Source organism: Martes martes (assembly GCF_963455335.1).
Source record: "Martes martes genome assembly, chromosome: 18".
Taxonomy (NCBI): domain Eukaryota; kingdom Metazoa; phylum Chordata; class Mammalia; order Carnivora; family Mustelidae; genus Martes; species Martes martes.
In genome coordinates, this window is record NC_137906.1 from 407,155 (window position 1) to 428,814 (window position 21,660).

Genomic DNA, 21,660 nt, shown 5'->3' on the forward strand with positions numbered 1-21,660 from the left:
TGAGGAAGCCTCGGGCGTGGCGCGGGGGGCACAGGCCGGCTCCGCACCGCCGCCTCCACGCCCCTCAGGCCGCGGCTGCGGGCTGGATCCCCCGCGGGCCGAGTCTTCACGCCCCCGCGCCTGTGCCCGTGCTGACGAGCCGTCCCGGGCCCTCCGGGGCCCACTCGCCCCCGCAGTTACGGACTCGTCCGTCTGGTCCGTGCGTCTCTGCAGCCCCCGCCCGCGAAGCTGTGTGTGGGGGGGACTCGGCAGCTGCGCAATAAATGTTAAGTTGACGCCTTTTCTCTGATCTCGAGACGCTATTCCAGCGCCCGGCAAGGGTGAGACTATAAAAGGGAAGGAAATCAAAATGCTCTGTCGCAGGGTAATGAGGGGCTGCTGGAATGGCGGCGTCCCTCCGCGCTGAGCCTGACGACAGACCCGGCTCCACACGCGCCCAGGGCGGACCCGGCTGTAGTCCGGGGCGGACTAACCCGTAACGGGCCCCCGCCCCCCCACGCCGCCAAAAAAAAAGCTCGCGCCGTACGCACGCAGCACGGCGCCCGACGTGGGGCACGCACTACGCCCCCGACGTGGGGCACGCACTACGCCCCCGACGTGGGGCACGCACTACGGCCGCCGACGCGGGGCACGCACTACGGCCGCCGACGCGGGGCACGCAGAGCGCATGCGCAGCAGGGCCGTGCTGTGCGCGCGGCTCGTGTTCCCGGCATGGGCTTCTCGCCGCCGCGGCTGGCGCTGCTGTTGCTCCTGTGTGGTCCGCGGCTCGAGTTAGGTCAGTGTGCTGGCCTGACCCTGTGTGCCCCGGGAGACATCAGGAAGGGGGGGGTCCGCGCCCTGGTCGGGAGAGAGACCGTGGCCCCTCCGCCCGCTCCCTGGAAGGGCGCGCGGCGGCCGGACGCGCCTCCCGGAGGCGGCGAGCTGGTGACCGGCGCGCATCTATCCTCTTCTTCACTTTTCTGGACATAAAGTAGAAGAGAATATGAAGACACCCCCTCCCCTGTGCCCGCCGCGCAGCGTAAACCAGTCGCGAACTGATAGCCAGTCTTGGTGTTTTGGTATCGCTCCCACTGTCCCATGTCCCTGCAGCCTTTTTGAAGTGAATCCAGGCATTACACACTTTTATTTGTAAATACAGCTTGAAAAGCCAAAAAGAGAGTCGTGAAAAAAATACCGTCCTCTTTCCCTGCCTTAAAAAGGTACCAGCTCTCCTTGATTAATGTCACTAAACGTCGGTCCAGCCGCTCTGTTACCGTTGACTGGCGCTAGTGTCAAAGTGCGCGCGCCGCAGGTGTGTCGTCTCTTGACTCCCTGTGATCCGAGTGCCCTGCTTGCTCCGGCTCGTTCTCCCTCGAAGTAGATGAAATCACCCGTGTGAGTGTGTCAGCGTGAGGACAGGAGCGTTACAGACAGAAATACGCGAAGGGGTGCACTCTGCTGCCAGAAAGGAACTTAGGGCACTTGGACTCCTTCAGTAGAAACAGAACATTCCAAAGTGGGGACGTGCGGTGGGTAGGAAATAGCACTGACCTGGAAGTAAGGAGACCCGGATCATCTAGTCCTTATTCCCGGCTAACTAGCTTTTCGTGTGATTTTCCTTTTCTGAGTCCTGGGTTTTTTCCTGTTAAATAACGGGGTTGAATTAATGATCCTTTTAATCCTGATTTTCTGACATGTTCAAGCAGCAGATATAAAGGATCTCAATCAGTTATTTGCTAAGTACTGTGCTCTGTGCTAGATGCCAGGAATACAGTAGCCAAATAGATGTAGTACTTTTCTTCCGGGAGCGTGTGATATAATGGGGAAAGTCAATAAGAAATGGGGAGGAAGAGACAGAGAAACAACACGAGGAGAAGTATGGATAGACAGGGTCTGCCGGCATTTCAGGGTCTTCGTGTCTAAGTTTAGCTAGCTGGGACAGAGTTGGGTACAGGAGTAGAGCAGTAAGGACAGAAATAAACATTTGTTGAATAATTACCATCTGCTCAGAACATTTCACAGATAAAATTTTAATGTGTACAGCCACACCTAAGATGTTATCTCTACTTTGTAGGCAAATAAATCTGCCTAATGTGCCTAAGATTACCCAACAAATTAAGTGGCAGAACAAGAACTTAAGGCCAGTTTTTTAAGCCTACTTTTTTTTTCATTACACCCTTATGAATATTACATATAATCCAAATATTGCCGCTTGTTTAATATATATTCATGTATTACTGATGCTGCTGCTTTTTCTCTGCAGGCAATGGGCAGACTACTAACATGGTCCAGCTACCAGGTGGGAGATTCCAGATGGGAACAAATTCACCAGATGGCAGAGATGGTGAAGGGCCTGTTCGGGAGGTGACAGTAAAACCATTTGCCATTGACATATTTCCTGTCACCAACAAAGATTTCAGGTACATCAGGTGTTCTTCCAGGAGCGGTAGAGCTTTTTCAAATTTTCTTTCCTTATATCTAAAGGGAAAGTAGCTTGTTTACTACTACATGTCATTTTTGCAGTAATAACTGTGGGATAAGTGTTACCTACAGTTTTCGGATGAAGAATCTGAAGTCTGGAGGTTCACGCTCTGTTAGTGGCAGAGCTGGGTCTGGAACTCACATCCCCCGACTCTTCAGCCAGTGGATTTTCCATTACACGGGGTGTAGCGCTGAGAAATATGGGCGGGAGTCAAACACTCAACGAAAACCTCTTCCACAGGGAGAAGGAATTGGGAGCAGGGTCGTAGTAGCTGAGTCTCTTAAATTCCCTTTATATTTACTTAGGGAAATGGAGTTAGTTTAGGACAGACATTGTGGTTCCAGCTCAATCTAAGAAACCATGCTGAGCTGTCTCAGTCTCCTCAGGGTGGTATGTTTTGTGTATGTTTGTGCAGGCTAAAGCAGAAAATGATCCAGGAGATACCTGTGACTTACCTTCAAATGATACAGGGGGGGATGTAGAGGGAGGAGGGGAGTATAAGGAAAAGGAAGGAACAGAACGACAAAGCAAACGTGGGAAATGACTTAAGTGTTACATTGTGGACTTAGAAAAAAGTTGACTCGGGGCGACTGGGTGGCTCAGGTCATGATCCCAGGGTCCTGGGATTGAGCACACATCAAGGCCCTCATTGGGCTCCTTACTTGGTGGGAAGCCTGCTTCTCTATCTCCTATTCCCCTTGTATATGTTCCCCCTCTTGCTGTGTCTCTCTCTGTCAAATAAATAAATAAAATCTGTAAAAAAAATAAATTTAAAAACAAAAAAAATTTTTTTTAATTTGATTCAGGAGAAATAGATGGAGGTGAGCATAAGGGTGGTTGGTGACTTCTCAGGCCCTTTGACTTAGTGATTCCACCCTTACAGGTTCTCCTTAAAGAAAAGAATTAAAGTCTTCCAAAAACATTTAGCTAAAAAGATGGCATTGTGAACAAATACTAACAACATAAGGATCGCTTAAACATGTTATATCAATATCACAGAATACTTAGCAGCCATTAAAATCCTTTTGTCAAAAAGAATTGTGAGATGTTAAGTGAAGAAAGTAGCTTACAAACAATATACAGGGTATGATCCTATTTTTAAAAAATACGTGCATGGAGTGTAAATGCGTTTAAAAAGAACTGGAAGATGTAACATTGCGTTAGGTAACAGATTTTGCCCATGTTTTTGTGACTTCCAAATGAAAATAATTGCACAGAAGCACTTTTTGTTTTTTGGTTTTTTTGTTGGTTTTTTTTTTTTTAGGTAAACACCTTCTTAAAGCTATTTAGAAATCCTTGCGGGGGGGCAGAGCAGGAAGGGATATGGACGATATATCTTAGTTGATGTAATAATGGATTTCAGTTTTTTCTATTTATCTACCTATATTTTCTCATTTTTCTATAATGTACGTTACTTATATTGCTTTTTAAAAGAACGTTTATTAAAATTTAAGGAGAAATCACTTCGGATCAGGCTTGCACTATATCATGACAGAAACAGCCAGCTAGGTAGATGCGTGTGCACTTTTATGTATTTCAAGTTATGACCTATTTTGTGATAGAAATCTTTTATGTTTCAAATTATAACACTTGTTTGTTTACTTATTTATTTCTTTTTATCATCTGTTTATGATAGACTTTCAGCAAGCCCCTAAATGTTGCTTAGAACCCATGATTTATCTCTGCCTCTCTGGTGGAAGATTTTCAAACCGTTCAGACGCTCTGAGGTTGGTAAATAGCGATTAATCCGACCTCCTCCATTCTCAGTGCCCCTTTGACGGGTGAACAAGGTCTTCTCAGATCAAAGGGCGGGCGCTGATGGGGTACTTTTAGCCCAGTGAAAACAATCCATCTTACCCTGGCAGTTTGCTTGCTGAAATTTGCTTTACCAAACTGTGTGAACATCCGTTCTAAAATTTCAGCACATTATTTTTATATGATTCCATTTTTTTCATCTGTTAGATGGAAATAGTAACACACATTCTGCCTCCTCTCGTGATTGTTGTGTGAGTAGGTACATGATGAAGACCTTTCAGAGAAGAGACCCATTCCCCACCCACCCTTAAATCTTCTCAACAGCTTTATTCATAATCTCCAAAAACTGGAGATTACCCAGATGATCTGTGCCTGGTGAATGGGTAAGCAAAGTTCGGTGCATCCATACAGTAAAATGCTACTCGGAATCGAAGAGGGACAAGCTTCCAAAACTGGCAACACACGGATGAATGTCAGAAGTATTATGCTAAGTGAAGCCAGACCCTACATACTCTATGATCCAGTTTATGTGAATTTATATTCTGGGCGAGGGAAAACTATAGGGACAAAAACAGATCATGGTTGCAGAGGCATGAGGGAGTTTTTAGAGGTGGTTGATAGACTTGCTCCGTATCTGGATTGTGATGGTGACTGTCTGCTTTGTCAAAAATCACAAAACTATGCACTAAAAAGAGTGCCTTTCTGTATGTGAATTAAACATACAGCCACGGATTTTAAAAGAAAATCCCCTGCCCGGGCTTTCATAGGACCTGCTTGTTGCTGATGGAAACTCTGTGATGTGTGGCTTCGAGGAGAAGAGTATATGAGGTTTTCTGGAGCAAGAGGGGGTGAGAGCAGGACATGGAACCTTATCATCAGCTTAACCCAGTGAAATATCTCTTTTCAGGGAGTTTGTCAGGGAAAAAAAGTACCGGACAGAGGCTGAGATGTTCGGGTGGAGTTTTGTCTTTGAGGACTTTGTCTCCGATGAGCTCAGAAACAAAGTGACCCATCAGATGGAGGTGAGAGAACCGGGCTTGCAACGGAGGGAGTGCGAGTGGGTTATGGTGCTTATGCTGAAGCACCACAGGGAAGCCCACCTGAGAGCTGCAGGGAGGGAGGAGCGAGAGAGACCCCCTGCGGAGGAGTCCTCGGGACACACGCTCCCGGGTGTTAACGCTGGGCTGGTTTCTGCGCACCGAGGCTCTGTAAGAAACCAGATACGTGTGGGGTTCGAGTTACTCCCTGAGCTGACGAGAGAGCCTGGCACCCCTCTAGTAACGGCAGTGAGGTGGCCTGCTTTCAGGGGTTCCGAAACACCCCCACGTGGACCCCCTGAGTCTGAGCCTGAAGTGTCGCTCTGCCTCGTGTGTGTCAGTCAGGAAGGTGCCCTTGCCGGGTCAGAGGATCTGGCGGTCATACTTCTTCTTTGTTGTAGTCTGTCCTCTGGTGGCTCCCAGTGGAAAGGGCCTTCTGGAGACAGGTAAGGGTTGGTTCCTCTGCCGCATATTTTTCTACCCCTGCTGACTCTTATTCTGGAAGCCTGGTTCCCCTCGACCCCTTGCCCATCTGGGGATACTAAACTAAAAAGGGCAACAGCCAAGCACCCCTGTTGCCTCCGCCCTGATCTTCTTGCCCCTCGCCCATCCCGTTTCCGCCCTGGCTCAGATTTATGCTCCTTCCGCCTCGGCCTCTCCTCGCGCTCCAGGCCGTCTCCTCCAGCTTCCTCGCTCCATCTGGTGGTAAAAGCTGAACTCAGACTCCCTAAGCCTAGCCCTCCTCAGACTTCCGTGAGCTCCCGGAAGCCCGTCTCACTTCGTCCCGGCTGTCAGCCTGCAGGTCCTGGCTCTGGCATCCGAGAGAAACTGGAGCTCCCCGTGGTCCACGTGAGCTGGACTGATGCTCGTGCCTACTGTGCGTGGCGGGGGAAACGGCTGCCCACCGAGGAAGAGTGGGAGTTTGCTGCCCGAGGGGGCTTGAAGGGTATAGAGCTGGCAAGGCGACTTCCCTTTATTCCTCTCCCCATCCTGCCCTGCATGGGAGCTTTGAAGGGGGGAAGGGTCCGTGCTTCCTAGAGCAGTGCTGCTCAATCTGGGGGCTGGCGGAGGGCCACTTGTTACTGTTTCCAGTTCTGATCCATCTCAGACCAATAACAGTTAAGGACTGGAAAACTGGAATGAAGAAACAGATGTAAAATTGGTTATTCTCGGAGATTCTACCCAGACATGTTACGTTTCAGCACATATAATCAGAACAACATAGTACCGGGAATAAGAAAAGAATTACCCAGAATCCTTCTCCGTAGGCGTGAAGGGACGCCTACAGAGAGCGGCGGTCCCGACTGGACAAAAAGTCAGGAGAAGGAAACAGCAGCTCCTGTTCAACCCCTCTGCTGCTCTCTAAACACCAGCCATGCCGTTAGTCAAAATTCCTGTGATAAATGAGGTTGCTTGTCCATTTATCCAGTCCAAGTCCAATGGACAAGTTTCTGAGCTCTTACTCTCAGTGTCTGTACCTCTCCGATGTGAGCGGGTAACAGAGAGTTTACAGACTGGCGTGAGTCAGAGCCGCACCCGGGACTGCAGTGTCCTGGAGCAGGTCAGGCGGCCAGGGGCTCCGAATGCGGGATGGTGAGTGGAAGGGACGGGCATGGGAAACGACAGTAAGTCATCTCTCTCTGTCTTTTTTCTCGCCACCTCCTGACTTCCTTTTGGTCCCTCACTCTCTCTGGCTTTCCCTTCCACAACCCGTCACCTCCTCCTCCCCCACTGTCTCCCACTTGTCTCCTGGCAGGTCAGGTTTACCCATGGGGGAACCAGTTCCAGCCAAACCGCACCAACCTGTGGCAGGTGAGTCCTGTGTTCCTCACCCCGCCCCTTCTCAAAGCATTGACTGAATCCTCCTGAAGCTAGGCATCGTGTTGGGCTGTGGGACTGCAGTGGGCTTTGTGTCCTAAGGGGACGGGTACCTGGCGAAGCGAAAGACAGTGTGGTAGGTCTGCGTATTGAAGAGTTGCAGAAGTTAGTGACTGCCTGAGCGTGGTGGGGGTGACTTCACGGAGAAGATGACATTTGAGCTGATGGAATAGGAGTTTGCCAGGTGAGGAGTGGAGGAAAGGGTGTTCACAGCAGAAGGAACAATGTGAGTGTCAGCATTGTATTGGAAAGGGTACCATGTGTTCAGAAATGGGACAAATTCGGAGAGGCTGGAGCCCAGGGAGACGGGAGGTAGAGGAGAGGAGGTAGACAGTGGGTTGTACGGTTTTCCCCGCAGGCAATGGGGAGCTGGTGAAGGTTTTTAAACGGGACTCACAACATCATTTGATTTGGGGAGGATGCTAGTCGCTCATTGGTGCCCAAGTGAAGTAGAGCTGCAGTGGGCCAGGGCTGGGAGCTGTCTCTGAATTTAAGGCTGTGGCAATGGCCCAGGGGATTATGAACACGTGAATCAAGTAGAAATGGGATGGAGAGGAAGCCAAATGGGAGAGGCATGGCCGAAAGGTAGACAGGGTTTGGTAGTTAATCAAAACGGAGAAGTGGGAGGGAGTTGGATTCAAGCATGAAACTAAGCTTGGGCAACAGGGTTATGGTGCTACCATTATCCAGAACAGATGGTGTGCAGTTGGGGTCAGAAGGATGGAACGTGATGGGTTTAGCATCAGCTTAGTTTAAGGTACCCTTGGGTCGTTTATGTACTCAAACATTGAAAATATGAGTCTAGATTTATGAGTCTGGATCTTAGGACAGAGGTCTGGGTCAGAGCAAGTGGTTTGGGAGTCAGCAACATCTGTCTTAGGCAAGAATGTTATCCCCCTGGGAATCCCCGTAGAGTGTGTTGGGGGGACACGGCATCAGCATTTCAGGGGAAAGCATTAAAGTGGACCTGAGGGGTAAACTGATCTTTTAGATGATCTTGGGATCAGAGCTTTGCAGAAAGACAGATCTCAGTTATTCGCTATGTAGTCTTTGATAAGTTAACCACTTAGAGCCAGTTTCTTTTTTTTTTTCTTTTTTTTTTTTTTTTTAAAGATTTTATTTATTTATTTGTCAGAAAGAGTGAGCACAGGCAGACAGAGCGGCAGGCAGAGGGAGAAGCAGGCTCCCCGCCGAGCAAGGAGCCCGATGCGGGACTCGATCCCAGGACGCTGGGATCACGACCTGAGCCGAAGACAGCCGCTTAACCAACTGAGCCACCCAGGTGTCCCAGTCGCCAGTTTCTTTAAAGGAGAAAATACTTGCCTCACAATCGTGCAAGGATGAAATTAAAAGAGATAAATGTGGCAGCCGGAGTACAGAGTAGTTGTTGAGTAAATTATTAAGACTTCTTCTTCCCTTTAGTGAGATCAGCTTCCGTAGAGTTGGGGGAGCTGAACCCCAGTTTCACTGAGAAGATTGAACAAACTGCATCAGCAAATACAGGTTCCTTTCCAAGCATTTTGGTGATAAGAACAGATGAGGACAGTAGAGTCAGGTCAGATGAGGGAGAGTTAAACTGTTGGTGGTAGAAGGGGAAGAGACGGTACAGGAGAGCACAGGGCAGGCATCAGCCGTCCTTGAGAAGGGAGGTGGTGCTGAGCGGAGAGGAGGAGCCTTCCCAAGGCACTGAAGCGCATGGCGTTCAAGGCTGAGAGTGGGGAAAGTGGGAGCGGGATGGGCTTGACGTGGACCACTATGGGCCCAGGGAAACCACACGTTTCCTAATCCAGCCAGGAGGTGATGGTGGAGGACACGAGGAGACAGGTTTGGGAGCTCAGGATGGGCATCTCAGTACACCGCCTCGTGCCCTTCCTCCTGCCCCAGGTGACACAGGACTATGACGTTGGTTTCCCTCTGGGCAGGCAGGAACACCCACCTTGGTACAGGATGGTCAATGTTTGAGCTTAAATCTCTCCCCCTCAGGGAAAGTTCCCCAAGGGTGACAAGGCTGAGGATGGCTTCCATGGAGTCTCCCCGGTGAATGCTTTCCCCCCCCAGAATAACTACGGTAAGCGCTCCCTCCACGTTGCTGTCAACACTCACAGATTGGTCGGTGGGATCACTCTGCCTGAAGGATGAGGCAGGAGAAACACCACCAGGGAAGCATTTGATAGCTACGGGGCAGGGGAGTGGGGGATGGGGCTGCCCAGCCTGGCACTGACCCACCTGTGCTGCAGGGCTCTATGACCTCATGGGCAACGTGTGGGAGTGGACAGCGTCTCCATACGAGGCTGCTGAGCAGGACATACGTGTCCTTCGGGGGGCCTCCTGGATCGACACAGCTGACGGCTCTGCCAATCACCGGGCCCGGGTCACCACCAGGTGAGGAGCTCGGGAGCTGGGGGCTGACGGTCTGGGTCCTGGTCTCCCAGAGCACAGGCAGCCCTAGAGCGGGTGCTGCTGCTGCTGCTTCGGGGTGCTGTCTGCACCCCAGATTGTGGGTACAGAAAAGAGAATCAGCAGCATTTGCCGTGAGAAGCAGAAGAACCTACGGCAACTTGTGCCGTTTCTTGCCAGCTCGCAGCACCCAGAGAGACTTTGCGTCTCGAATCGTGAGGGTTTCTCCTCTCGTCCTCATAACTAGGTGGCAGAGGCAGGGGAGGGGAATGGCCACATCAGTACTAGGTCATGGCCCGTGGTCATGGAAATGCTCACCCTTCAAAGTGGAAAGCACGTGAAAAATCATTTTCTATAACCATTTTACTTCACAGTCAAAATAGGTTCGCGAAGGTGCTGGGACCTGCTCATGTCACACCGATGGGTAGTGCTGGTGCCTGAAGGGTCGAGTCCCAGGCGCCCTTCCCTGCTGGGACTCTCTCTGCTTTGCTCATCTGTTTGGTTATTTGGATGATCTCCCTCTGACTCTCCCATTCCTGGGTTCCATAAGGACCAGAAAGAGACCACAGTTTCTGTGGCCTCAGGAAGTCAGGTTTTAGCTGTTTTTTTGGTACAGTGAGGGCCCTGGCTTTCCCTCACCTCCTTTTCTAGGACAAAGGGGTAGTACTGCCGGGGAGCCAGGAAGCTGGGTTTGCCGACTCAATCTCCTGTGCCCGTGACGCAGTGGCCGGCCTTGGCCAGGACATTTCAGTCTTCCTGGTATCTGATTCTGGGTCCGTAAAGTGGTGAACAACCCTGCCTGCCGGAAGTGTTGAGAAACGGCAAATGAAGGAATATGTGTGAAAGTCTTTTGAAAAGTACGAAGTACTCGTTGGCACATGATGTTCTCGCTTCTTGCTGACAGGTTTGTCTTGGCTGAGTTGTTCTCAACTGTGAGCAGTCGAAGTTACTCGTCGTTGCCTTTCCTGCCTTCCAGAGCAGACTCTCAGGGCTACGCCCCCACTTCCTCCGCCCTGTCCCCCATCCCTGCTTCCCCTTTTCCCCAGGAGCGCCCTCATACCAGCCTTCTTTCTAGTCCCTGCCCTCAGTGCTTAGGCACCCTGGACCACAGCAGGCCCTAGGAGGTTGAGCAGGAAAGTCGGGTAAGGCTCCAGGCCCCTTTCTCAACGAATGGCCATTCTCTTTCCCCTTCTCTGGTGGCAGGATGGGCAACACTCCAGATTCGGCCTCAGACAACCTAGGCTTCCGCTGTGCTTCCGGTGCCGGCCGACTGCCTGGGGAGTTGTGAACAGCCACGCAGAGCCGAGAAGAGCCCGGTGGTACCCGTGTCACTCCCTGGCCACATTCCGCGCAGCCAACCTCCAGGCTCTTCAGCGTTAGCCTCAGGAATGAGTTCCCTCCCCTTCCCCCATCCCTGTGTGGCAGGCGTCTCTCAGCAGGCCGGGAGAGGACTCTGACCTCAGAGGAGGCGTGCCGCTGTCTCTCGAAGAAGGGGCCTGACTCGGGGCTAGTGGCCCGGGAGCTGCCGTTTCTCTTAGAGGTCAGATGTTAACCACATAGGGCCAGTCCTTAAACGTCTGGGGCAGAATGCTCTGAAAGGCCCGTTGTTGGAAATTTTTAAATCTGTTCCCTCCCCCGTTTTCAGCGCCTGATGCAGGGATCCAGCATTGGTTTCCGAAGACAGAATTCCCCATTTTTCTTTGTTTTCCCAGTGAACTGCTGTAGAAGGAATATCCATCCTTCATTAGCCTCATTTGTGGTGTTTCATGTGCCTCTGAAAGAACCTGATTTCCGCTGTTGGTCTGTGGGGTGCGGTAGCCGGTCTCTCGAAAGCACAGTCTGTTGGTCTATAGGGTGCGGTAGCTGGTCTCTCTAAAGCACAGTGTGAGTCTTAAAAAGGTCCAGGAGAACTGAATTAAGGACGAGACAAAACTACATTGTGGGAGTCACAAAGTAAATAACACTCCAGAGAGACAAATACCAGAACCTTCCCTTTCTATTTCTATTATTAATCATAGGAGGGCTTCCGTACGCCTCTAAACACATATCCCTGGAAAGGAACCTGCTCCCATGGTGTCAGTGGGTGTTGTGGGGTCAGTAAAATTTCCACAATTGTGTATCTCAGACTGTCCTCTCTTTTACCCTCCCCCTGGAACCCTAAGGGAAGTACATGTGAGTGTCAGGAATTCTGGGCCTCCGGGAAGGACCTGAGATGGTGGTACAGCCGGGAAGGAGAGAAGCAGGAAGGCTCTCAAACCCAAATGCTAGTTGCCCCTCCACGGGGCACACTTACAACGTGTGATGGGAGCACCCTGCTCTTGTGTGCAGAGCCTCTGAGAGGGGATGGTGGCCCTAGTTCCAGGGGTCCTGGCCAGGGCCGAGTGCCCCCTGTGGGCAGAGGCCTGGACATGATCTTACTCCTCAACGTACAGTTCTGTGGCTTTCCCTCCTTGCCCGTCGCCCGCCCGACCTACCCCGCCCGCCAGCCCCTCAGTAGTCTTCCTCGGCCAGGGAGAGGAGCACAGCCTTGGGTGTGTTCTCGAAGAGGGCAGCCCGGTTCTGCTGCTGTCCCTTCTTCACCCAGTGGCCGTAGATTCGGAAAGCGTAGGCATCGATGAGTCGGCGCAGAGGCCGGAGGGCGTAGGGGTCTCGGATGACGATCTCCCGGGTCACAGGCTTCACCCGGCGGTACTGGTAATAGATCCGCACTGAAGCCAGTACCGTTAGCGCGATCACCTGTGGAGAGCCAGAAGTGAGAAGCTGGCCCCAGCCCCTGCCCGCCGGTCTCCTTCCCCCTCCGGAGCAGAGCGGCCCTGAGCGCGTTTGCCAAGAAGCTTGTGCTCCTCCTGCTGGGCGCTTGCTCGCGTTCCCCCTACCATCCCACCCCCTCCGGCATCTGCAGGGATGTAGGCTGTAGGCGCCGGATGGGGGACATCTGCCTTCTCTGAATTCAGAAGTTGAACTGGAACCATCCCAGAGATGGGTGGAGAGGGCAAGGGCAGGTGCCCTGGAAACCCCGTGGGTGGGCGCTCTGGAGTCCCTGGGGGAAGGGAGGGGACTTGGGGGCTTGGACTTGAGGAGTCCTGCCCGGGGCCCTGGGTGGGAGGGGAGCTTCGGTACCTTGAACTTGCCCCGGGGGCTGAAGTGACGCACTTCTTCTACCACGTACTGCTGGAAGAAGGGATGCGCTAAGGCCTCTTCTGCCGAACAGCGGCCCTGGGGGTTCACCACCAAGAAGCGGGAAACCTGAGAGAAGGAGGAAGGGGGCTGAAAACACCAGGGCAGGGTCCCCTCTAGCACCGACAAGACAGAGGGTCTTCCCAGCAGGGTCCTCCCTTCCGTAGCACGATATGTCCCCCACCCCCAGCAGGCCTGGCCTCTCACCAAGTCCTTCACAGTGTCTGAATAATCATCCCATTCAGGTGAGCCAAACTGGTAGTTGCCACTCACGATCATCCTCAGCATCAGCATCTGCTTCCGGTGCCAGAAGGGCGGGGAGCCCGCCAGCAGGGTGTACATGATGACCCCTGTGCTCCACCTGGCGCCGGGGAGACAGGGACGAAGGCGGGGGGGCTGGCTGTAGCTCCTGCCGTTTCCTCCCCTCCACAGCCAGGTGCTCCCCGCCGTGGGGACGCCCCTGTCACTGTGGGTCACTGTCTTCCCAGCGTACTCACATGTCCACCTCCTTCCCGTAGCCTGGGTGGTCATCGTTCATGGAGCATTCAATGATCTCAGGGGCCAGGTAACTGGGCGTCCCACAGACCTCTGCAGGAATAGTTACCATCAGGATGGGTCAGCGGGGGGCACTTGGAAGAGGAAGGTCCAAAGAAAACAATGGTGACGCGGTGATAAAAGCGACACGGTGCTTGGGCTGGGATTCTTCCAACACTGACCAACTTCAGGACCGAGGGCAGGGACTGGGTGCTGGCTCCCAGGACCACCTGCCTGGGCCTGTGGTTTCCTGGCCTCGAACTCCAGCAGTGGGAACCTGGCCCGGCCCTGGGATGAGGCTTACCTGAAGAGACACCTAACCTGAAACAGTAGCATTTTTATTCTCGGGGGGAGGGGGGAGGACTTGGGGGAGAAATGCAGGCATTTTCTGTTCCTGGAAGTGTGGATGAGAGAGCCTGAGCCTCTGACATGGGTCAAGGCCATGTTACCAGACCTCGCAGCCTCTCTCCTGGCTCCAGCTGGCAGGAAAAACCAAAGTCTGTGAGCTTTATGTTCATGTCGTCATCCAAAAGGATGTTCTCAGGCTTCAGATCCCGATGCACAATGTTGAGTTTGTGCAAGTTGCGGATAACCTCCAGCAGGGCTCTCATGATCTTCCTGGGGTGGGACGGGCACGTGTTACTCCTCGCTCCTCCTCTGCAGGGCCAGGTCTCCCGGGAGGGAGACGAAAGCCCGTGTACCTGCCAGACTGCCCGTGAGGGAGGACCCTGGACAGGCTGGCGGGAGGCTACAAAAGCCTAGAGCACACCCCCAGCCCAGACAAACGCATGCTGTGCCCCCTCCAAGACCTTGGTGGTGGGACCACTTGTGCTCTGGGGCAGGGACAGGTGATGGGGGCAGGTGGATCCTTACCTAGTTTCCTTCTCACTCAGAGTGACCTTCTCCGTGAGGTAATCAAAGAGCTCCCCTCTCTTCATCCTGTGGGGACAGAGTGTTTGTAGCTGGATTGGTTCCGAGTCCACCCCTCCTTATCCTGCTCCCAGAGACCTATTTCCTACCCTCATATCTCCAGAGACAATGTGGGCCACAATAAAGGACCAAGGGCTGCAGGGAGAAGCTGGGGACATGAGTAGAGACGTTGTCTAGGAAGATTAAGAGAGCAGGGGAGGCTGAAGGGGTGGGATGGCACCAGTGTCGGGGTCCCCCCTCTGTGGAAATCACAGCCCAGACCGGGATCTGTTGGTGTTGAAATCAGGGCTGGGGGGGGGGGGGTTGCCTGTGTGGCTCAGTGGGTTAAGCCTCTGCCTTCAGTTCAGGTCATGATCTCGGGGTCCTGGGATCGAGCCCCGCATCGGGCTGTCTGCTCGGCAGGGGGCCTGCTTCCTCCTCTCTCTCTCTCTGCCTGCCTCTCTGCCTACTTGTGATCTCTGTCAAATAAATAAATAAAATCTTAAAAAAAAAAAAAAAAAACCAGGGCTGGGAGGTGAAAGAGGGAGCCCGAGCCACTGGTCCAAGGCCCCAGATCCAGAGCGGAAGGACAGGAGTATCCTGATCTTTCCCAGGAACGAATGGTAGAAGCCATAGTGCAAGTGCTGACGGAGCAAAGTCTGCTTATTTTAGGAGTAAGAATTATGGTTCAGTCTTCTCACTTCTTGGGATGACGTGGAAAGAGGTCGCTGTTAGAACAATCTAGTTACACTCTGGAGGGCAACTCAGGACAGCATTAAAAATAGCTTCCCCAAGTGACTTCTTCAAAGGTTAGGGATATTTGAGCTGCCCTCAAGGGCTCTAAAGGACCATGTCACTGAGCAGAGTTGGGACAGCTGCGGCTGGTTAAGTCTTGGGGGTCCTGGGAAAGTCTCCCCCGGTTAAATAGGAGAGATGCGTCCCGCCCCCTCCCAGCCACCCCTCCAGGGAAATCGGTTTGATTCCTAAGGCACAAAGGATTTGGCCCATGGCACAGAGGCAAGAAAACCCTTGAGCTGAGCTGGGGGAGGTGGGAGGGGCCTCTGTTTGAGGAGATAACCTAGAATTTACAGAGGTGAACCTTACTTGCACGATACCTGTACTGTGTTCCTAAAAGGCGATGTGTGAATCCAGTTTTTATCATTCTAATTCCATTTTAAAGACACTAGGAGAATTCACTGTTAGCAGCTGCAGAAAGATTTACCAGTAAAACTGGGTACCGTGCAGCGGGCTGTGCCTTCCTGGAGGTGGCGGTTGAACCGTACACACCGGCCGAGTTACACCGTGTCTCCGAGTGCAATACCCCTGCTCGTACTACAGTATGGCTACAGTATGAAACATTCTAACAAGAGAAGATCTACTTGAATAATTTCCTCAGGTAAACCCAGTTCCTAAATTAGCCCTTATGTGTGGCGAAATCAAGACGCCCCCACAGCAGTGATGCACGCAGGGAGATCCACATTCTTCAGCGAGGACTCAGGGGCGTGGGGGAACAGGGAGCTGGAGAGCTCCCTTCCCTGGGAAGCTTTTCTAATAATGACAGTAGGTCTGAGTGCATTGTTCACAGAGCACTTTGTGTTGTTGGAATTTAATGCTGAGAGCCTGGGAGATAGAATGGTTGGTGTCATTTTTCCTTTCTTGAGAAAACAGAGCCTCTCAGAGCTCACACTGACAAGGAGCTCATCTTGTGAGCCCCAGTGGTGCAGAAGCAGGGGCATAGTGACACTGATGATGACAACGATGATGTCGCTCTTTGAGCCACACCCCAAATATAACCTTTACCACCTGCTTTCCTGGGCCTCTTGCACCAATACTGAGGGTCTCCTCCTTCCCAGTCTTGCCTCCTTGCAGTCAGACGGATGCTTTTCAAAAGTAAATCAGATCCCGTCACCTTCCTGCTCTCATCCCTCCAAAACCCTGACTCTGGCTGACATGCCTGCAAAGTCTGGTGTCGGGTCCAGACCGCCCTCACGTTCTGCCGACGCCGCAGACTTGCTCCCCGCCTCCACCCGGGCTTCCCGGAACATGCCGAGTCCACCCAGCCGGGCCCTTGCTTTGGCTCTTCCTTCTGCCCTTCGCGGAGCCTTCTCCAGGTCTTGGCTCGGGTCCCTCCCTCGCTTCGCCTGGGTCTCTACTTAGATCACCTTCTGGAGAGCGTTCCCTGGCCGGCCGTTCCATCTGAAGAAACCCACCTCTCTCTAAGGCCTGTTCGGGCTCATGTGTCTGTACGTGTACGTGACTGTGCGTGTGCCGTGGCTGACTTTATTGCTTTCTCTTCTGGAAATCGTTCCACGAAGTCAGGGACCTTATATGTCTTGCTCATTGCTGTAGCCTCCGTGTCTAAAATGAGGGTTGAAGGGCCGCTTGTAGAAGGACCGTAGTAGTTAATAATTCAAGCGTTTACATCCTGCCGTTTGCTGTGCTATTATTACTTCTGTAATACCCGTGAGAAAACAGACACTGAAAGAAATCATTGGCTTCTACCTGGTGGACACAGGACTCGAGACCTGGCAGCCTGACCCCCAGGGCTGATCTCCCTAACGCACTGGAGATGGTATTTGGCCTCCGCAGTGTAGGGAGCTGGCTGTTGGGCTCCAGGAAGCACTGGACAGGGGACCACAACAGGAGGTTCTCCGACAGGCCCCAGGGTGTGGCTGGCTCCGGGGCCGGGTACTTACAGATCAAACACCAAGAAGAAGAAAGTGTTGGTCTCATAAGTGTCCTTCAGCTGTACTGAAATGGAAATGACTAACTCGTGTCAGGTAGCAGAGGAGCCTGGGCAGAGAGGCAGCAGGGGTAGAGGAGCAACAGGGTTAAAGCTGCTTGGACCGACCTCAGAAGCTGCAAGGGGCATCAGAGTGCTGTTCAAAGGAGGACCGCTAAGGGAGGGACCCGCCCAGGGACTTCGCGTTCCCATTCCCAACCTGCAACTAGCCCCAGCCCTGCAGCAACCCCTTCTGTCTGGCTGGAAGAGGAGGCTTAGAACTGAATCTCCGCAGCGGAGAGCACGGGGCTGGGAGCCTCACGCCTCAGGGCACCGGGCTGGCGCGGTTTCAGGGGCGGGAGACGCGCTGGTGGTTTTGGCTAGCTGCACCGTGGGGCCGCGCGCCCGGACTTGGGTTATTAGAGCAGAATCATGGTGGAGCTCCCTGCTGGGGCCCAGGGCCATCACTCACCGATGTTGGGGAGCCCTGAGACCTTGTGCAGGATGTCCACCTCCTTCAGCGTGGCCTCCCGCAGCTCCTGCACCTCCTTAGGGCTGAAGCTGCCTCCGCCGGTGACGTCAATGATCTTCACAGCATACTCCTGGCATGTGGGCTTGTGGATGCAGCGCCTGACGACACTGCTCACTCCTCTGGGGGTGCAGAGGACAGGTGGTTCCAGGGCCCCTCACCCCAGGGAGAATCCCAGGTCCAAGCCACCACAGAAATGTCCTTTCTTGCCCACCAACTCCCTGTGAGCTTGGGGGGAGGGTGGGGTGAAGAAGGTAGTTGGAGGGTGATTTGTCTGGAGCTGCTGAGTAATAAGCCTGGTCTTAGGACCCTCGACGCCTAGTTCAGTGCTTTCTCCCAGCACCAAAGACCATAATCTTCCCTCTGACCCCTGATCTCCGACACTGGCACAAAACTGGGTTTGGATGTGCTTGTCGACAGCACCGGGAGAGCTCTGCTGGGAGAGGTCTCTTACCTGGATGCTTCTATACCCTTCCCATCTGTCCTGGTTCAGGAGGGCAGCACCCAAACTAAGGGCTTCTTCAAGGGGATAATGCTTTGGGGATGGAAAAGGGTCGGTGCTCAGGGCCCATGGAACCGGCTGGAGCCTAAGACAGCACTTCCTGGGGAAGGTCTGGGCCTTACCTGCCCAGGATCTCCTTGGGCTCGTAGTTCTCATAGAAGCCCTGTGCTGAGTACGAGTCTGGCAGTGCCTCGTCCCGCGTCATGCTCAGCAACTCGGGGGGGATTCTCAGGGGCTCTGAGGGAGAAATAGAACGACGCTGTCAACTGAATTCTACCCCTGAAACTAATATTACACCAGGTGTTAACGAAATGGAATTTTAATTAAAAATTAAAAAAAAAGAAAAAGCCGCAGCTGTTAGCCCTCTTGATCTAGGTGGTGTGCCCTTTGAGGGCCGGGCCCTTTCTCGCTCATCTATATCACCTGGCACAGAGCAGGCCTATTGTGAATGCTCTAAACACCCGCCCCTTCCCACTGGCTGTAAACTTCAGCGAACCCCAGGCAAGCACACGGCTCCCTGAATGTTGTGGCGGAAAGCTGCCGATCCGACAGCAGGTGGTCAGCCAGGCCTACGCCCAGGCCGGAGGCGGGAGGCTGGGCAGGAGGCAGGAGGTTGGGCCGTCAGCCCTCAAGGTCAGCTCTCACGAGGCCGTCACACCCTTGAATCTAGAAAGAACTCCAGAGAAACCTTGCAGGGGACAAATTAAAGGGCTGTTTCCTCTCTTTGAGGAGATGAGGGTGGTCCTGCTTTTCCTCTGCTTGTTCTCTGCACTTTTGAGAGAGATGAGAAGCTTCATGATTTCCCTTCTTAATATGGCAGCCCTATAGCCTCTCCCTGCCACCTGCAGTCGTAACTGTCCTCCCCCGGAAACTCCGCTCCTCCCAGGACACACCTCCTGTGCTTCCCACTGTTCCTTACTCATTCTGCCCTTATGCAGGACTTTCCTAACCTTCCCTCCTCGCTCCTGTCCTCCCTCCTCCCACCCTCCCTCCCTGCCTGCCTGCCTGCCTGCGTTCCGCTGTCCCTCGCTCCCTGTCTCTCTCTTTCTTCCTCTTCTTTCTTCCATACTCCTCGAGAAGCCCTCTGCCTGGTGCTCAGAGGGATGCAGAGCTTAATGGCCCCAAGCTCTGGTATCACTCGTCGGTGGGTGGTGTCACCTCCTCCATTCGACTGATCTTATCTGGGATGTCCTAGCCATTCCTCCCCACCTGTGCCCAGTGCTGCTCCCTGAATGTGAGTCAATGGTTGGCGGTATCCCTTTGGCTCAGGGTCCTGATGGCAGAACGGACCTGTCCTCAGAATGCCCCACGACCTACCAAAATATTGGCCAGTGAGCCCTGTGGCAGGTACTGCCTTTCGGGGCACTACCAAGCCAGGATGTGCAGGCCGGACACAGAGCTGCTGAGCTAGCTGGCTTTGCCGCAGGAACATGGAGGCCACCTACCCACGAGGCCACCTAGTACCTCCTACCTTCGATACAGGATTTGAGGGACGGAGAGATCATCTACCGACAGGAGGAGGGGCGGACAGAAGATGGGCACAAGTTCACGCTCAGTAGGGCCAACCCGGCCTCTAGTCCCGCTTCCACTGCCCTTTCTGGGCTCAAGAAGGCCTGGTCTATCCGGGGGGGCCAATTTTCCAGGGGCCAATTTTCTGACCAGCCAAGTGGGGCTAGCTGTTCCAGGAAGCCTGGTGTCCCCACTGCTGGGTGCCTGGTTGCCAGAGGAAGAATTAGAATAACAACAGTCTCTTTGCCAAGAGCAGGCGCCGGGCTGCTACAGGCTCCCCAGTCAGCAACCCCAGCTGAGCACAGAAATATCTGTTGCTGTAAAAACAAGCCTATTTCCTTGCAAGTCCTTTTACGCTCCCAAGATGGGCATCTGTGCCCCCCGCCTGCCACGCCGACTGGGTAGCACGCCGTCTCTCCCTTTCCCCAGCCCTCCGCAGGCAGAGGGTGTGTCTATCTGTGTGTCCCCCCCTCCCCCCCGCAGCCCAGGAAGCCACCCACGCGGGGGTCTCCGCTCCCTGGCGTGCCGAGCTTCCCAGACTTCTGGCTGCCCTCACCTCTCCTGGGGTGGGCCAGGAGGGCCAGCCCCTTGCTCTAGGCCTAACTCGGGGCCATCTTTGGGCCTCTGTCCATGGCCTCCATCCACACCCCCCACACCTTTCCCAAGACTTCTTTGGGAAGGGTCCCCAGATGGGAGTAGGTTACCTGATTCTTTTTGGAACAAAACATCCCTCCGCCAAGCTCGGAGAGTCTGAAAATACAGGGAACCTGATCTCTGCAGGCAGATACCCCGAGGGGGGCTTCAAGAGTCCGTGGTGTCGCTCTGCATCCACCTGCCCTCAGAAGAGAAAAGTGGGTCTAACAGCTCTTGGGGTTTCTGTCTTCTCTGCCGCAGAGCCTCTCCCTCTCTCTGCCTGTCGCCTGGCTTTTGTCCATCACCCGCCCGGCTACTCACTTTTAGGTCCTCGCAGGCCCTGGAGTGAATGTGACAGGAATCCTCAAGTTCTCAGAGCCCCTTGGGGAGTGGGGACGCCCGAGCGCTGGAGCAGCTCCCCCGCAGACCCTCGTGTCCGCAGTGAGAGATCTTGCCGCTCGTCCTTCGGGCTTTGCTGCTTGGTGACGGAAGGCTGACGAACCAGAAATAAATCACAACTGCGAACCTGGGACGCAGGCCAAGGCCCGGCAGGGGCCAAGTCTCCCCAGGAGGTGACTTCTGCTGGAGGGTGAGGGAAGCTCGGGCAGCCGGGGAGCAGTCAGGACGGCAGAGGTGACCAGTCCCCCTTTTGGAGCTCCCTTGGCCTCCAGGCCCAGAGTAGACAAAGCCAGCCTTGGTGGGAAGGCAGTCACTTCTCTGGGAGCCATTTCTGTGTATGTTGAGAGCAGGGCCCTGGAGAAACCCAAGCACGGGCAGACCCATAGAGCAGTCCCGGCTGCCCCGGGGACCCAGACGTTGGGGCCCACGGAGGAACGGTTAGTGGGGCTGACCTGCAAAACGCAGACCTTAAAGCTTAGGGGACATCCCCCTTGGGAATCGATCTCTGATCTACCTCCATGATTTCATCCTTAACCCATTTGGTTTTCAGCCTGTGGGCTGTTGGGTGGAGCTCTGGGCGCCAGGACAAGCATACGGGCTCTGACAGCGGGCGCCGTCGGGCTCTTCGGTGAGGTCCGCATCGGTATGATGAAGAGGTTGCCAGAATTGGAAATAACGTATGGAAGGTGCTGGCACACAGTAGACGCTTACTTATTGCTCTCTCGTTCTAAAGCTACTTTTTTTTTTTTTTTAAGATTTCATTTGTCAGAGAGAGAGAGAGAGCGCGCACAAGCAGGGGGAGGAGCAGGCAGAGAGAGAAGCAGGTTCCCTGCTGAGCAAGGAGCCCGATGTGGGACTCGATCCAGGACCCTGGGATCATGACCTGAGCTGAAGGCAGGCGCTTCACCGACTGAGCTGCCCAGATGTCCCTAAAACTACCTTTTTCCAAATCCCTGATTCTAATAGAACAAGTGAAGGGAGGGGTAATGCAGTGCTCCACACAGAGGCTGAGCCCACAAGCACGCCTGGTTAGTATTTCACAAAACACTTGCACCCCGAAACTCTGGTGTTAAGGCCATGGTAAAGAGAATGTGACCTGCTCAAGGCCACTAAATAGGTAAGAGGTTCTAGACTGACCTCAGCTGTGGCCCCAAGTGCTCTTTCCGTTATTCATGTTGACCATCTGTTTCTTCCCCTGGGGGAGATACTTGCTGGACT

The 21,660-nt window shown here is 53.6% G+C and overlaps 3 protein-coding genes across 10 annotated transcripts in view; 1 reads left to right on the top strand and 2 right to left on the bottom strand.

The window, feature by feature from the left end:
* The window catches only part of SEPTIN14 (septin 14), a gene marked incomplete at both ends in the record, with an annotated part of 375,063 nt that overhangs the window by 305,012 nt on the left and 48,391 nt on the right, over nucleotides 1-21,660 (bottom strand). The gene's annotated exons all lie outside the window — the stretch shown is intronic.
* SUMF2 (sulfatase modifying factor 2) lies at nucleotides 658-11,645 on the top strand. Its single transcript, XM_080830908.1, has 9 exons — nucleotides 658-775; nucleotides 2,243-2,399; nucleotides 5,124-5,238; nucleotides 5,655-5,699; nucleotides 6,049-6,199; nucleotides 7,010-7,065; nucleotides 9,115-9,199; nucleotides 9,369-9,513; nucleotides 10,732-11,645. Exons 1-9 carry the CDS (start codon nucleotides 712-714, stop codon nucleotides 10,814-10,816), a joined length of 903 nt encoding a protein of 300 aa, XP_080687034.1. The 5' UTR covers nucleotides 658-711; the 3' UTR covers nucleotides 10,817-11,645.
* Nucleotides 11,236-20,532, bottom strand: PHKG1 (phosphorylase kinase catalytic subunit gamma 1). 8 transcript variants are annotated; one of them, XM_080830900.1, is made up of 11 exons: nucleotides 20,365-20,506; nucleotides 20,115-20,242; nucleotides 18,024-18,138; nucleotides 17,343-17,521; nucleotides 16,845-16,899; nucleotides 14,113-14,178; nucleotides 13,694-13,857; nucleotides 13,203-13,293; nucleotides 12,913-13,066; nucleotides 12,649-12,774; nucleotides 11,236-12,264 (listed from the first exon to the last, which is right to left on the bottom strand). In XM_080830900.1, exons 3-11 carry the CDS (start codon nucleotides 18,104-18,106, stop codon nucleotides 12,019-12,021), a joined length of 1,164 nt encoding a protein of 387 aa, XP_080687026.1. In that variant the 5' UTR covers nucleotides 18,107-18,138; nucleotides 20,115-20,242; nucleotides 20,365-20,506; the 3' UTR covers nucleotides 11,236-12,018. The 8 variants fall into 8 exon arrangements, with proteins under 8 accessions (XP_080687026.1, XP_080687025.1, XP_080687024.1 ...); XM_080830902.1 differs by having other exon boundaries at nucleotides 11,365-12,264; nucleotides 12,979-13,066; nucleotides 20,365-20,532; XM_080830899.1 differs by lacking the exon at nucleotides 20,115-20,242 and having other exon boundaries at nucleotides 20,365-20,530.

Coding starts and splice junctions, on each gene's coding strand:
- SUMF2 (XM_080830908.1), top strand. CDS start 712: ATGGGCTTCTCGCCGCCGCGGCTGGCGCTGCTGTTGCTCCTGTGTGGT. Junction 5,239..5,654: donor AAGTGACCCATCAGATGGAG/GTGAGAGAACCG, acceptor TCTTTGTTGTAG/TCTGTCCTCTGGTGGCTCCC. Junction 9,200..9,368: donor CCCCCCCCAGAATAACTACG/GTAAGCGCTCCC, acceptor CCTGTGCTGCAG/GGCTCTATGACCTCATGGGC.
- PHKG1 (XM_080830895.1), bottom strand. CDS start 19,333: ATGTTCCTGCGGCAAAGCCAGCTAGCTCAGCAGCTCTGTGTCCGGCCT. Junction 13,294..13,693: donor GCCAGGAGAGAGGCTGCGAG/GTCTGGTAACAT, acceptor CTATTCCTGCAG/AGGTCTGTGGGACGCCCAGT. Junction 12,265..12,648: donor GCCCCCGGGGCAAGTTCAAG/GTACCGAAGCTC, acceptor GGCTCTCCACAG/GTGATCGCGCTAACGGTACT.